This window comes from Mesoplodon densirostris, chromosome X (assembly GCF_025265405.1).
Source record: "Mesoplodon densirostris isolate mMesDen1 chromosome X, mMesDen1 primary haplotype, whole genome shotgun sequence".
Taxonomy (NCBI): domain Eukaryota; kingdom Metazoa; phylum Chordata; class Mammalia; order Artiodactyla; family Ziphiidae; genus Mesoplodon; species Mesoplodon densirostris.
Genome location: NC_082681.1, coordinates 65,646,672 through 65,662,940, shown reverse-complemented (window position 1 = coordinate 65,662,940; position 16,269 = coordinate 65,646,672). Strand labels below are relative to the sequence as shown.

Below are 16,269 nucleotides of genomic sequence, written 5' to 3'. Positions count from 1 at the left end.
TAGAGACACTAGGAGGAGCATGATGTGATGGGTGGAAAAGACCCACAACACATGCTGGGGAGTATTGAATCATTTCTATTAACAATGATTCATATTCATATAACTAACAGAAGGGTAGAGTCCTTTTCTTTCATTCATTCTTTTATTGTTCTTTTCTTTCATTCTTTTAAAATTTTGTTTGAATTGAGAGAGAGACAAAGTGTTAGGAAGAATTACCTCCAACTACCTGTGACAGTATTGCTGATAAACTTTTAGAAAAAAAAATGCATGGCTGGTGAAGTTTTAGACTTAAGGGGGCATATCTTCTAACAGATGGAGTATACACATAGCTATGTATGAATAAAGAAGATGCTTATGCATTATTTGAGAAGACAGTTATGGGAGTAACCTCTAATAATTTATAAATTGAAAAGGGTAAATATACAAAAGGACTAATACAGACAATTTCTGAAAAGGAGAGAAAAACCCCACTTAGTCACTTAAACAAAGAGAATAACCAAAAGAAAATATTAGGTAGTGAAATAGCTAACAACCTTCATAGGTATTCATTTAGAGCTAATCATAACCCTTGGTGTGAATTTAGCTAAGAGATGTATATTTGAATAAGCTGCCTAGATATCCATATATTGGAAATTTTGTTTGAAGACTTAATGGTGGGCCTGTTTGATTTTGCTAAAATGTTAAAATTGACACCTAAAATACAAGACAGTATCAGAATATTGATTTTCACCAAGGAGAAATAATTATTTTATTTTATTGGGATCAAGTGATAAAGGCAAAAACTTGTATTAAAAAAACCTGAGTGAGGGGCTTCCCTGGTGGTGTAGTGGTTAAGAGTCCACCTGCCGATGCAGGGGACACGGGTTCGTGCCCCGGTCCGGGAATATCCCACATGCCACGGAGCGGCTGGGCCCGTGAGCCATGGCAGCTGAGCCTGTGCGTCCAGAGCCTGTGCTCCGCAACAGGAGAGGCAACAACAGTGAGAGACCCGCGTATCGCAAAAAATAAATAAATAAATAAATAAACCTGAGTGAGATGATACATAACACTTTCGAGGCAACAGAAAACTAACTCTGGAATGTGTGGAAGGACTACAACAATAATATTTAGGGAAGGAAATTTCAGTTGGAGGAAATTTTCTGTAATTCAAAATTCATAATTCATGGCATTGCAACAAGATAAAAAGTATTAAAATCAGATAATATAATAAAATTCAAACTATGTTCATAAAGATTTTAGTAGTATACACAAAAATCTGGAGAATAATGAACATAATAAAGAAATAAAGATTAATTTTATTTTCCATTAAAAAGCAATATTTCATTGCATCAAAGATTTGATATAAGACATGGAAAAATGAGCTTGCTCTTGACATTTACATTTGAAATACATACCATCACCTCAAATACTTTTTATCAAACATGTGTCTTCTAAAGACTTTAATCATGTTTTATAATGTTAGAGCTGATTTTGTTATCAAGGGGGTGTTAAGTAGTTAGGTTTTGTTGTTCTCAAAGAATCACAGCATAGTGAGAGAGACACACATATGACTGAGTGCTATGACACAGGCAAGCACAAAGTGCTATGTGAGCAGAGGGGAAGAAGCCATTGTTAGTTTATGTCTTTAAAAAATGTGAAAAAAAAGAGGCAACCAAGGTTAATGTTAAGATCAGCACATTATTTGACCTCATTTTACTATTAGAAAGGAATAGGGGAACTTATTCAGAGCAGAGGGACAGGAAGTTTCACAGCCCTTCTAAATGTTTGTTTTCACCACTTTGTCTTAGAGGCTTTGTGTACATGGTCTTATTGTTAGACACTACAAGGAGCTATCCAATAGTTATGGTTCTTGCTTTTAGTTGTTTGCATTTTAAATGATAAAACCAGCAGATACTGATGGGGTTAGGTAATGTTGAACATATCAATAAATAGATGAAAATGTACATACTGTTATGTCTTTTCACTTTTATCATAGGTGGAGGAAGTGGGATGGTTGACAGCAGTTAGTGGGAGTGGTGTTTTTTTCTCTGTGTAACTGTTAGGCAAACTATGTCTTTCATTTTCTATGTTTCTAGGAATTTTCCAATGAGGAAGTCCCAGATAAAACTAACTGTCTAAAGGAGAAATGAAAATAACAGTGACTTTCTGGATGAATGACAGCTTATTTTTACCTGCATGCAGGGTTATAGGAAAGACCTGAAATTCTACAGGATAGATGAGATTACAACATTCCTATAACCCCACTCAGAATGTTATGTTTAGTTCTGGTTACCATATTTTTCAAAAAGATGTAGCATTTGAAAAGCGGAATTAGATTGACCTAGAACTACCAGGTATTAACTGTGAAGACAGGATAGAACCCTGAATTTCTGTAATCTTTAAAGAACAAAGGTTGAAGAAGATTTAATTGAAAATAAACTCCCTTCAATATACATATAGATAGAGACATATACATTTCAATAGAAGTGAAACTTGCTTCTGTACTTCTCAGGTTTTCAAGTCAGTTTTTCTGTAGCATGCAAACAGAGCAATACTCTACTGATTTCCTTTGTGAAGTAAAATGTCTGAAGAATTTTCATTCAATACTTTTCTGAAACATAGAAAGGATATGCCCCTTAGCTGAATACCACTGACAGACATTGTGCTAACTATTTATGAATCAAGAAAAAGTATGTCTCAGGAGTGGCAACTAAGTTACAATAGCTACTAATTTCTCAGAGAAATTTTAATTTAATCTACCTGTATTTTAGGCAGGTTGTTGGCAACTCGGAAATCAGAGAACCATAGAGTATTTGAGCTATGATAGGCCGGAGAGGTCAATTTATCCAACCCTGGTTTTACAAATAAGGATACTGGGATGTAGAAAAGGGCAATCATTTGCTCATGATCACACATCCGGTTGCATCATTGATACTAATACCCAAGTCTCCTTATGTCTTGTTCAGTGTTCTTTCTGTGACACTATTGCTTACAGAACAGGTTGTTTGAAAATTCATTTATAACTTGGTTTCATGGAACTTGGAAAGTCAATTTTCATGGAATCAGTCATAAGCTCAGAGTTCTCCTTTGTTCCATTCTATACTTTGTTTCCATGTTAATTTAAGCTTTAAGTCATATTAATGCTAGCTTTAGACTCTCTGTTACACATGTCCATTCCTTTTTATTTTCATCTCTATCTACCTGGTTATCTCATGCTGAGGACATTGCAGTAATCTTCTGCCTGATCTAACCTCCAGACACTCTTGTAGCAATTCATTCTGCCCATCCTGTCAGTTTCCACTTCCTAAAGCATTGTTATCCTCTTTCTTTGTTTTCCAAAATCTATCTATTCCTCTAGGCCCCAATCAAACGTCATCTCTTTCATAATGACTTCACTTACCACTCTAGGTATAAGTGATGGCTTCAACTAAATTCTTATAGCTATTAGTTTATACCACCATGCATTCAACTTTCATTCATCTGATATTTTTAAATGCCTACTCTACACCAGGAAATCATGTGGCGTTTATCACTCACAGACTTTCAATGTAGCAGTCTGTGACTATGATATGTCTCTCGTTTCAGATTGTAATATTCTTGATATCAGGGACCATACTTGAAGATCTTTGTATTCTCCATAGCCTATAGCAGAGAGGCTTTTGTGCATAGTTGATGATCAGTAAGTATTTGTAGATAAATATTGAACTAAGAAAGTGCTATCATAGGGTAAGGAGATAAATGTGGCCTCTGTGGGATCAGTACGAAAACTGTTAGCTATCAATTATAAGTATGTTTGAAGAGCTTCCCTTAACCCTTAAAGAAATTGGTTCTTTACATATCGTGAAAGTGATCAAGCAAAAAAAGTATCAAGAAAAAGGGATATTTCATTCATATTTAGACAGATAAATATTGTCAACAACAGGAAGTGGAAGAACACTGAATCAAATTAAAAACCCTTCAGTCTCAGTTTCTACATATATAAAAGTGGGAAAGTGTTTCAAACCCACTTTTGTGCACAAAATAGTTTTACTCCTTTAGTTAATGATGAGAAAAATGTTCTGTTAACTGTAAAACTATGTAACAATAAGGTCTTATTATTTAACATGAGATTTTGGATACAAAAAGGAGCTACATCAAAAGGTAATTATTTGTAATGTTAAGTATCTGCCTCTGATGTCTTAATTGGTGAGGAACATGTTTTTTATTTTATGTTATCTTATCCTATTTTATCTTATCTTATTTATTTATTTTATTTTATTATTTTTTTTCTTTTTGCGGTATGTGGGCCTCTCACTGTTGTGGCCTCTCCCGTTGCGGAGCACAGGCTCCGGATGCGCAGGCCCAGCGGCCATGGCTCACGGGCCCAGCCGCTCCGCGGCATATGGGATCCTCCCAGACCGGAGGCACGAACCCGTATCCCCTGCATCGGCAGGCGGACTCTTAACCACTGCGCCACCAGGGAGGCCCTATCTTATCTTATTTAATGGTGGTAGAGTGGTCCTTGTCAGAGATTAAATTAAGGGATGAATGTAAAGAATTTAACAGACTTTGAAATAAGTAATCTTCTTCATTCCCACTCCCACCTCTTAGTATTACATCGAGAGCATGTCCAAGCTGAGATTCCTTTGCTCTGACCCTGCTTGATTGTCTTCATCTGCAGCTAGACTAAACCAGATAGGATTACCAGAACGATCAACTGGCAAATGAGCTCATTTTGTTAGAAACAGCTTAGCTGAGTTCTGCTTACAGAACTGTTAGTGTTTCACGTCGAGTTTAAGCTGCACTAAACAAATAAGCCAAATGTTAGAAAAAAATTAAGGTATAATTAAAATAAACTTTAGAATATTCTTTCTCTCTTGAATAACTTTATAATGACTCTATACTTTTCACCCATCAATAATTCAGAATATTTGATGCCATTAACTAAATTTGGGCTCATGATATTTCTGATCAACTTTACCTACTCAGTGAAAATTCACTCATTCTAAAACACACCAGCTATCCTTATATAAATTAAGCCCCATCATCAATGATGTAAATCAGTGTAGCATAGAAGAAATAGGTTCTTAAAATATATTTTATTAGAATAAGCTCGAAGACTCTATACAGTGATGGATTTAAATGAGTAAATTGTCCCTTCACATAGCCAATATTCAGTTCATTGACAAATTTTTACTGAGTGCCTAGTCTGTGAACAAGAAACCTAAACTCATTCTTCAATGGAGATTGCATTTCAAAAGGAAAATAGATCTAAGACATGTAAATAAATAAAATATTTACACATTACTATAAATGCTATGAAGGAAACACCATCTTAATCAGCAATTAACAGTTGGAGGCTGCGACAAAGTTCTCTCCACAGGCAGCATACAATTTAGAAGTAGGCCAATTTACTATCATCTCAGTGTGTTATCAAACCATCAAAACCAAAGTTAACTAAAAGCAGATAAAGCAGTGTTTGCATCCAATGTCTCAGGGGCTTTAATGTACATCTACCATAAATGTTTGGTTTGGCTTCTAGAACATTTACTTAGTGTTTTCTCTGAGCCATTCTGAACATACTATAGAAATACATAATCATCAACCAGAAGACATGAAATATAACTAGTGTAACAGGGTTTAAAAAGTCCCTTACAAAAGGCTGTCTAGAACTCCCATATGGATCAAAGGACAAGATTCAAAGGGTCACTCGTGGTGTCCTTAGCCAAACCTACAAACAAGGAGAAAAATTTCCAACAGAAATATTGTAAACAAATATGCCAGAACAATAAATAATTTAAAATTTATGAAGGCTTTGAAGGATTTTAATGTTAAACTTTATACAGTAGAAATGATTTCAGATAGGTTATCTAATAATTAAAGTTCATTTATGTGACTGATATTTACAATATATATGTATTGAAACCCCCTTCTTACAAACAAAAATTTTAAAATGCTGTAAGCTCATTTATCTTTACTATCAACCCATCCCATATGTAATTTTCCCTTTTTTTCCCTTTAGACTGTGTCTTTAAATCACACTGACATTTAAAGCGTCAAGCTCATGCACCAAACTATTTCAGAAGAAACATATTTAGTATGACCAAGGTTTTTGTTATTCTCAAATAGTTCTAGGAAAAATAAATTTCTGAAAGGAGGAAAATAGTTTTATTTTTCAGGTTCTTGAATTGGAAGATCATGCCTTTAGAGACTTAAGTGATCAAGAGGTTGTTTGGATACCCTCTGGAAACTTAAATAAGCCTAAAATATCCAGGCCTCTTTCAGTTCCTTTTTCTTTTGAAACACATTCTTGTCAAAGAATTTCCAGGATCTCTAAAGAGATTAAACAGGTTTATAAAAGCTGCTGTGGAGCAAGAGTTGACATATAAAATGAATAAAATTATTAGTTAAGAGTGAGGGAAGCTCCCCAAAACCTCCAAAACTGGAAATGCAAAAGTTAACATGACTTAATCATGTCTCCAGAAAGAAACTAAAAAAAAAATTTTACCGACACGTATTTACTGGTCATTCATCCCCTACAGATGAAGTTAGGGGTAGGGGCAGGGCATTGCTTGACTTATGTCCTATTTATTTATCATATTTGTTCCCAAATCAACATTTTGTTTATTGTATTGGGCCGGGAAAATACATTACATGACTAAAAGATCTTGTCTGTGTGAGGAACAGCTAAAGCCTAATTTAGCAGTCCCCAAAATATGGTCATATATGCCAGGTTAACAGGTGACTTCCATTTAAAAGCCTGAGACATTTTTCCAGCTTTACCGAAGTAACTGGCAAATCAAATTTGTGTATTTTTGAGGTGTACAATCATTTTACATATATCAAAGCATAGGAAACATTTTATTGATCTTTTGGAATTTTAAATATATGGTTACTACTCTGATTGAACGATACTGCTTCTGAACAAATTCAGAAATATAGAAGTCACGTTTTAGTTTGAATGTCAAAAATAAAGTATATGTATTTAACTTGTGGTCCCTAAAGTCCTAGAATTATAGCTAGTGTTAGGCAGTATTGTAAAATGTATTCTCACAGTTGACAAGACAAATGAGAAATTTTCAAAAGTCGAGGTAAACTCCTAATTTTCTAAGAAATTTTAAGATCCTTAATAAAAGGACAGTTAACTCACGTATGTTTATATATTTATTGTATAATTCTAACAAGAATGTTTCAGTATTTGGTAATTTCAAAATCTATGCTTAAATAATCTATGAAGCTCAAGCTATAGAAGATTTAAATTATTTTTAACTTAGCATAATTATGTACATATGGTGACAGTCAAAAATGTTGTGTTGTCTTCAGGAAATATTATAGTTAAAAAAGGAGGATCTCTGGTAAAAGGGGAAAAGTCCTCCAATATAAAGCTCATTGGATTAAGGAAGTATGCATTATCATTGACTTGGTATGTATGAATATATTCTACTTTAAGAAAATGTAATTTCAAAACAGGTTGTGTGAGTGAACTATAAAGCAAAATCAAATAGTTCTGACAATCAAGTGACAATCAAGAACACAAGAGTAGGTGAAAAAATGCTCACCTTCCTTCACTGCCACCTCCTTTCCCCCACAACCCCAGATATATGTTTGCATCTGTGGGGTTTTTTTAAAATGTTTCCATAGGCCTTTAAGCAGGGAAGCAGTTGCCTTTCAAAAACAAACAAACAAACACCTGAAATGAGTCTTTTAACAAAAAGGCTATTAGAAGAAGAGATTATGAAGGGGGTGATGAACTAACCATATATATTTGTAGTGGACATTAGAAGGAGGTTTCTGTCTCTATACTACTAAGAAGTGCAATAAGGCTCAAAATAGCCAAATTACACTACTTATAGTTTTTTTGTATCTTGTCATTTTAAATTTCATTGTTCTTTATTAAAGGGTTTAGGAACACCGGGAAATACTATACTACTGGAAATAATGGTTGTTTTGTTAACTAAGATAATTATGTGGGTTTTTAATTGATCTCTTTTGTATGTGTTTAACTTATTTTGTGCAGATGTGTGTATGACTGTGTATGTGTGTTTGTGTCTGAGGGTGTGTGTGTGCATGTGTAACCCTTTTGGGGAAGATGTAAGATAGTTCAGTATTGCTTCAGAAATCAGTATATAGTGAGCTGTGTGATTAATGGCTCCATATTTAGGAAATTAAGGCATAACATTGATATTGGCTTACTTTCATCATCCTGTTGGCCAAATAAAAACGAGAATAAAAAAACTAGAAGAGATTTTTGTTCCCTAAAAAGTGTTGGAATACCCAATGGGATGGGAAGGAAGGCTCTTGAAAGAAAGGGGAAAGACACAATATTGCTGAATCTTGTTTTGGAATTGTTACGACCCGAGGCCATTTTCTTCAACAGAAATTTACAACCATATTTCCTTGCCTTCATGTATAGAAAAGCCCTAAACCACATGACATTTCACATTATTCTATACTCAATGGGGATTAGACTAGAAATGTAATAACATTATTCATATATTTAAAACACTGTCTAATAGCAATTTAGGCTTTCCTACCTTCTTTGTGCTCTTCCCTGCTGGTGTTTCATTGTGTGTAACCTATCTAAAATTTCTGCAGAATTTAAGAAGATTTTTTGTGAAATATAATAAAGCCTTGATTAATTGGAAGCTACTAACCAGAACTCTCAATTAACCAGTTTTATTTATTTATTTTTTGCTACACTCTCCTTTTAGAAGGAAGAGGCAAATGACAAGAAAACAAGCTGTTAACAGGTATTTATGTATTTATTTTTTAAAAATCAACTTCCTGGGAATGTCCTGGAGCCTGTACAGATTCAGCCCAACATCAGTAATTTTATTCCCTGTACTATACTTACTAAGGTAGGAAAGTAGAGCCATTTAAAATTTTCAGCAGCAAATATTGAATCTTGCTTAATCTTTAGTTAATAATAAAAAAATGAAATTCAAATAGCTAATTAGAACCTGTCTATCCATTTGAGGGTTCTAGTTAATTGGGGTCTTCATGGTTTCACTATTGCCAGTTAGTGATCATTCATATGTATTAACTGGGAGTGAATCCCAGGAATCCGAAGTTGGGAGATGACTTCCAGTCACAGAGAGCAACTCCTTCCCTGGGAACTAAAGCAGAAGCTAGAGAAAGGCTGCAAAGTTGATGGGGCTTGAGTAAGGGTCACTGACATAAAAATCATGACATCTATGTAAAATAATGGGAAAGTAATTCACCTGCGCCATGGCTCTGAAATGCTTAGGAAGGTACATTCACTTTTGCAGGGCAGCACAGGCTATTAAGTGTGCTACAGCAATAATGGCAAAAAACAAAACAAAACAAAACAAAAAACCCCAGGCCTTCTAATCTTCTGGAATTTTTCTAAGTATTAAGCACAGATATATATATATATATATATATATATATATATATATATATATAGTAGGCATGCTACTATTTCTAAAATATTAGGAATTATTTTTTCTCTAAAAATACATTTTTTAAATATTTGGAAGTCTAAGATTTATGCTTGAAACTTCCTAAAATATCTATGAAAATTTCAGTTAAATTGCAATCAGAGACACCATACTACTCCAGACTTCATACCTTTTAGGTTGTAATGGGAACAAAGAATGGGCAGTTAACTCAGAGATGAAAGGGAGAAGGAGGGCAACCCATGATTCTAAAGTACAGTTTGATATTGACTGCCACACACCCTTCTCAGGTTAAATCACCTTATGGTGATTTTACCCCCTTCCTTCAGGGCTGCTCATGATGCATGTTTTATCTGTATTTTTCTACAAGAAAAATGTCATAGTATTGTTAGAGAGATGGGGACCACACCATGTGATTTATCCTGGGTTTTCAACATAGAAAATGAAAATCATCATGGTGGTGTTTCTAATATCTGGGGCATTTTCTGTACTAAATATTACTCCTAAATATCATGCACACTAAATAGTACCCAAGTGACCTGAAGCAGTGGATGTGCCTCCTTAAGTGCTAAACGTATTTTTAAACTGTGACTTCAATGCTGGCGGAGACTAGAACCCACTAGATTTCATTAATGAATGACTTTAACTGAAAAAGTTTAAGTGGATTGAGTTTTGAGATTAGGTTTGGGATATTGAAAGTAAGTGCTTTGATTTTATATGAATGCAATTGAATTCAGGCATTGAAATTGACATTTTTTTTAGTAAAATATGTAAATGAATGTCAACTTCTTGTTTTTAATTAAGCATAACAGTAGTTTATAACTGTATGAATTTATTTCTAGATTAATCAGAACACACATTACATATGTGTATATATATATATATATATATATATATACACATATGTAATGAGTTTTTATACTAACTGTAATCTGAGGAAAACTGTGAAATGCTTTTGAAAGTATGTGTGCTGACACTCAAATAAACTACAGAGAAACAGGAGAGTTGCAAACTCTAATGCCTACTGAGACAAGGGTGGTAGCATAAATGAAAGGCCATAAGCAATAGGGAGTGGTGGGGACTATGGTGACCTAGAGAGCATATATTCTTTCCAAAGGTGGCAGCTATTACTCAGCTCAGCTGATTGCTACCAGGTGGGAATGCAGGCCCACTGTTGTTAAGATTTGACTTTTTAAGAGAAACTTGGAATCCAGATTTTTATATGAAATTCTCCAATTCTTAAATGTTGGTAACTAACTCAATAAAAAGCAACACTATGCAGGCAAAGCAAAACCCATCTGTGGTCTGGATCTAGCCCATGGGCTATCAGTTTGCAACCTCTGCTTTAAACTGTAAGTCCTCTAGGTACTGTGGTTTAGAAAATCACAGTATGTTATAAATGCACCCAGAGATCTTGATGATGGAAAATTCAAGTAAAGTAAATAAATAATAAGTGGAGTGCTTGTAAATAATTCTCCTGATACTCAAAATGGTGGTTATGCACTTTGTGATTTTTTCTTACTACATGGAAATAGCCAAGATATTTTCCCCTTAATGTGGTTTGAAAACTAAGATAAAATTATGAATTTTTCATTTTCATATTTATCAGTGCAATGCAGTATGAAAGATAATTTCTTCTATGTCCAAAAGAGAATATTTAAGTTAGGCTCTGTCATATAACATAATTAAGGCTACTACTTAAAGCCCGATTTATGGTGCTTTAATGGGAAGAAAGTCATGTATATAGCATGTGTTGTTTTATTTTAAATTGGCTTGCCTTTAAACAAATTCCCTATTTTATTTGGTGAAATTCCTTTGTTTTTACAAATGGTTAAAGTAAGAAATAAAAGAAATGTAAGTAGTTAGCACAACAAAACTTCATTTGAACTTTTGATAGGCGTTGGCAAAGATAAAACAAAAGCTGGTCATTTGAGATTTTATTGAGGTAACTTTTTGACTGATCTGAGACTTTGTTTGTTTGTCTGTCCTGCCCTGGACCTTAGCACATAATCCCAATGTGCTAAAGTGCTTTTGACATCTGTATGCCCCTTTCATCACTGGCAATCCAAAAGAATATTTGTCTAAAAAGGAAACAATTAAATTCCAACCTCTCTAGCAAAAAATAAATAAATAAATAAAACCGAAAAAAAAAAACCAACACTGCTAAACCTGCTTTAATGACTCCTATGATCTGTACCACAAATCCTTAGTCAGGATGGTAAGTTAATATTGCCATTTTTGTTGGGAAACATTTATCAGAGGACTTAAAAAAAAGAGAAAAGTAAAAAAGAAAGAGAAAGAAAAGAATTCACAATCTCAAATCCTAAATTAACTAAAAAAAAACCCACCCCTCATTTGTTGACATATTATTCTACTTGCAGATTTAACACAAAAGCATATGAAAGATGATAAATTGTTGGACAACTGGTCAACACATATGACAATGTGCAAAATAGCTGATGTTTTACTTAAATAAAATTTGGGTGGGCAGTGCTACCCTTTCTAGATCATCAGATAGTTTTGACCACAGGTAATCTGTTGTGTGATAGGGATGAACTACATTTAAATGTATTAATTAATTAAAACCATTCCCTAAAAACCCTAACAAGTAGAGATTCTTAGTTAATTGGCTAGTCCTGAAAGATACAGAATCTAAGAAATAAGTGACTTTTTGATGCATTTGACCAATGTAGACATATAAATAATGTTATTCAGGATAAATTTTGATGAACTAGTACTTTTTATAATATCTAACATTTTTTGAACATGATATCCCTGGTGTTTTCCATGTATTAGTTCATTTAATCATCATAACAGCCCTATAAGGCAGGTGCTATTATTGTGATTCTTGTTTTATGGATGATGACATTGAGGTACAGAGAAAGTTAAATGATTTATCTAATGCCACACAGCCTACAAATACCAGAGTCAGCATTTGAATCAAGTCCATTTGATTTCAAAGCTCATATACTTTGGATCAATATATTTTATAACCTGACAACTGGAATCAGACTAATTACCAAAACATGTAATTTCATTATATTTATATATATATACATATACATTATATATATATATATATATATATATATATATATATATATATATATATATATATATATTTTTTTTTTCTGACTTATCAAAAATGACATTTCTATTCTGAAATCAATTTTGGTAACATCACTTTGGTAGTGTGTAAAGTTAGCAACATTAATTTTAAAATAGTTCAAATAGAAAGAGCAGGAAATAATGAGAGATACCTGTGGACCAATAATCAGGTCTACATTCTGCTACATTTGATTCAGAGCTCAATTGAAAAAATTACAGATACAGATGTTTCTGTAAAGCATTAGTGATATGATTAACACTAATATTCTTTCTATTATACTTCACCCTTCATTGGAAGTAACCATTATTTTAAAATTGGTGTGTATCATTGCTATGTTTTTAAATTTTATGTGTATTTATACGTAAATAATATGCAGAATTGATTTTTGTGTTTTTAAAATGTACCTAAATGGTTTGGTATTATAGTATCATTTTGTAATTGTTGTTTTTGCATTATGTTTTTGAGATTTATCTGCATTGATACACGTAGATCTAGTTCATTTTTTAAAATTGTCCACTATACTCTTTCATTCTCTGAGTATACCACAGTTTGATTATTTTTTACTGTATTGATGAACACTTAGGTTGTTTCTAATTTTTGTTGTAATGGGCATCATGTTTTCTTGTGCCCCTGTGGGAAAATTTCTCTGGTGTATAAGCCAGAAGTGAAATTGTTGAGCTGTGGGCTATGCACATCTTCAACTTAATAGTTACTGCCAAATTGCTCTCTAAAGCTGTTCTGATTTACCCTCCTACTAGCATTTTACGAGAGCTCCTATTTCCCAAGTTTCTTGCAAATGTAGTAGGTATTTTTAACAAAAACTTCTTTGAAGAAAAAATAATTATTTTTCATTGATTCTCTTTCATGATTATACACAGACAAAACGTTGATTCCGATCACAGTGTGCATGACGATGTTTACTGATACTATATATTTGTGTCATTATTTTTCATTAAAAATATATGCAGTTCAGATAAGCATAAGGATACTACGTAAAATTTGGAAAGTTTTTTCCAGGTTTCAAAGCACTTTCCCATAAAGCCTCATTTGATGAGATATTGTGGTATAGCAGGAAGAGCTCTGGAAAACGAGTCAGAAGTTCATGGCCTGAAAACAACCCTGCAAATCACTCTATGACTTGGGACCTCAGTTGCTGCATCTAAAATTAGGATGTTGGACTAAGCTATCTCTTAGAGACATACTATAACCTTTGATCTATGATACATATCGCCCCTTTTCCTTGAAGCTGTAATTTACTTATTGTGCATAAAACATAAAGACAAAATTGAATCTTATCAATTTGTGAAACTGTTGTAACACACTCTCACTTAGTTAAGATCATGAGTTTATCCTGTTTATCTTTGTGTTTCTCTTAATTCAAGGACAATTGGGGGTGGGGGGGAAGAAGATGGGAGCAGGAGCTCAGCATTATAAGGACTAGTCAGTAGCAACACACCATCTTGAATTAATCTTCAATGTTCCACACTCTGAAGCATTACATTGCAAATGCTGAAAATACAATGAAAGTTCAACCACTATTTTTTGTGGCTTTGTGTTTCTTTTCAAGCTCTTTTTATGCATTTCAGATTCAGAGAAAAGAATATTCAGTATTTTCAGCTCACTTAAGATTTGATTCTATCAGTGCTTTTTTGGTGCTGCACATAGCTACTTAAAGTAGAGGGAGGACTAAGGTTGACTGTTCTGTATTTCTTTTTGGATGGGGGAGGGTAAGTAATTGATTTTGTGTTTGGAGAGACTTTTCATTAGAAAGATCTGGTTCTTTAACCTGAGGCTTAACAAAGAGCTTTCAGGCTTTCTTAGATTCTATGTGTAATGGAAAGAACACTCAGTTAGAAACCTATGTAATATTGTAAGAGATTAAAGTATAAAAGGGAGAGAGTTGAAACTGATTTTATTTAACCTCCCAGAATTGCAAATATACCACACTCACAAACACTCACACATTCACACACACAAGTATATCCTATCTCAAGCACAGAATACCTATTATTTTCAATGGCTTTTAAAAAGGAAACTCAGTTTATCTATGAAGATATTGAACAAAGTTATGTTTTTAGTGAAGCTTCTACTTATGGAAGGTAGCAACTCTGGCAAGCAGAATCTAAATCAGTTAATCTCTGGTGATGAAGACATTTTGGGGGGCCTCTCATTTTTATGAATAGTCCTGGGAAAAAATGTTTGACTACGGCCTTCCTAGGAAGTGAATTGACCTCCTACAGAGATTTAACATCAGATATTACAAGAAAATTGTGGTTCACACACTTTGTTCAGATGATCTCCAGATTAATACAATTCATGTGTATCCCTCATTGTCCAAATGTGACACTAAGCCTAGAGAATCCCACATAAGTTGCTTTTGAGTATTTTTACCCACTTTGACGTATTTGTGAACTGACTGTGGGGCCCATATCTAAGAACTTCCATTGTTATTTTTGCTAATTGGCATCTTGCTTTACAGTTTAAGCATACTCTGAAAACCACTATTTTGCTCATTGTGTTACTTCCACTAGTTCAATGAAGAGGAACTTGTGCCAAGTTAATCTAGACTATTTTTGCCCTGATCTTACTTATCCTATGTGAGGATTTAATCAGGTTATCTAACTTCTTCAATAAGCACTAAATAAATCACTCAAAACACAAGATATTCCAAAGTCTTTCAGCTAGTTTCTGTAGGTCAGAGCATTTTTAAGACAGCACATCTTGGATATAACCACAAAGTAGCTGATTAGACTGTTGGGAAATTACTACTCTACTTTTAAAAAGAATAAAAATCATGGTTCTGAGTGTTTATTAAAAAAACAGGAAAGGAGGAAATAGCATTGCTGTTTTGCCTTTTCATCTTCATTTCTAAAAAGTATTATTTGCAGTTGAGATATTAACGATCTTTATTTACAAAACCGTTTGCTGTTGTTCTATGTACTACTCCTTATTGAGTGCAGACGCTTTTGTTAGCTTGAACGAATCCTTGGCAAACAGCATTTATGTTTTATCCACAAAACATCAAAATCATGGACACTGTTGTCTTTACCCCTGTCTCCAAGAATACCCAGGTGCTCTGCCACTGATGGCATTTAGATAATAATACTATAATATTAGTATGAAAAGATTCCTTTTTGCTTTTATTGAAAACCCAGTTTGAACCTTGAGCAAGTCATTTACATGATGTTTCCTTGGGATTACCTACATTCTTGTCCACTCTGACCTTGTAATTTTGCTCACAGTTGGAAATCTAATGCAGAGTGACTAAGGTAATGTAGTTTACACAGACTTTAAGTGGAGTGACATTATAGTCAAGCAAGTGTCACATCACCCAAAGTGAAGGAAGACTTAATTACCATAATCCCGTGAATACTAAAATTTCTTGGCTATGTGTAGCATAATAATGCAATGTTCTGCATGTTCCATTTAATAATGTGAAGGTGCAATACATTAGGTTTCAGGTTGTGTGTCCCTTTAATATAAAGGAAAGGAAAGTGAATTATAGATGGAAAACGGCCTTTTGTAAGTAGGATACTTGTCTGAATGTTCAGGTGAAGTTGGTCCTTTCTTTTAAACTTAGAAGAGTTGCCTAGTGATGTGAAAATAAAGGGACTGCTAAAATATCCATAAATCTAGACACCAGTGAGTAGAGTGACAGACCATGAATTTCTCTGGAGGGTGCAGGGTAGATTTAACTAAATGACTGAGACAGGATAAAGAGGAAAGGTTGATAACCACCTATTATTGTGCAATGCGGAACATATCATTAATTTACAAAGAGAG

At 33.8% G+C, this 16,269-nt stretch overlaps 1 protein-coding gene across 1 annotated transcript in view; it reads left to right on the top strand.

Moving 5' to 3' along the window:
* DACH2 (dachshund family transcription factor 2) overlaps positions 1-16,269 on the top strand; it is a 656,741-nt gene that overhangs the window by 144,401 nt on the left and 496,071 nt on the right. The window contains exon 2 of the mRNA XM_060086468.1: positions 8,670-8,708. Within this exon, the coding sequence (XP_059942451.1) occupies positions 8,670-8,708 (39 nt within the window). The remainder of the gene's footprint in view (positions 1-8,669; positions 8,709-16,269) is intronic.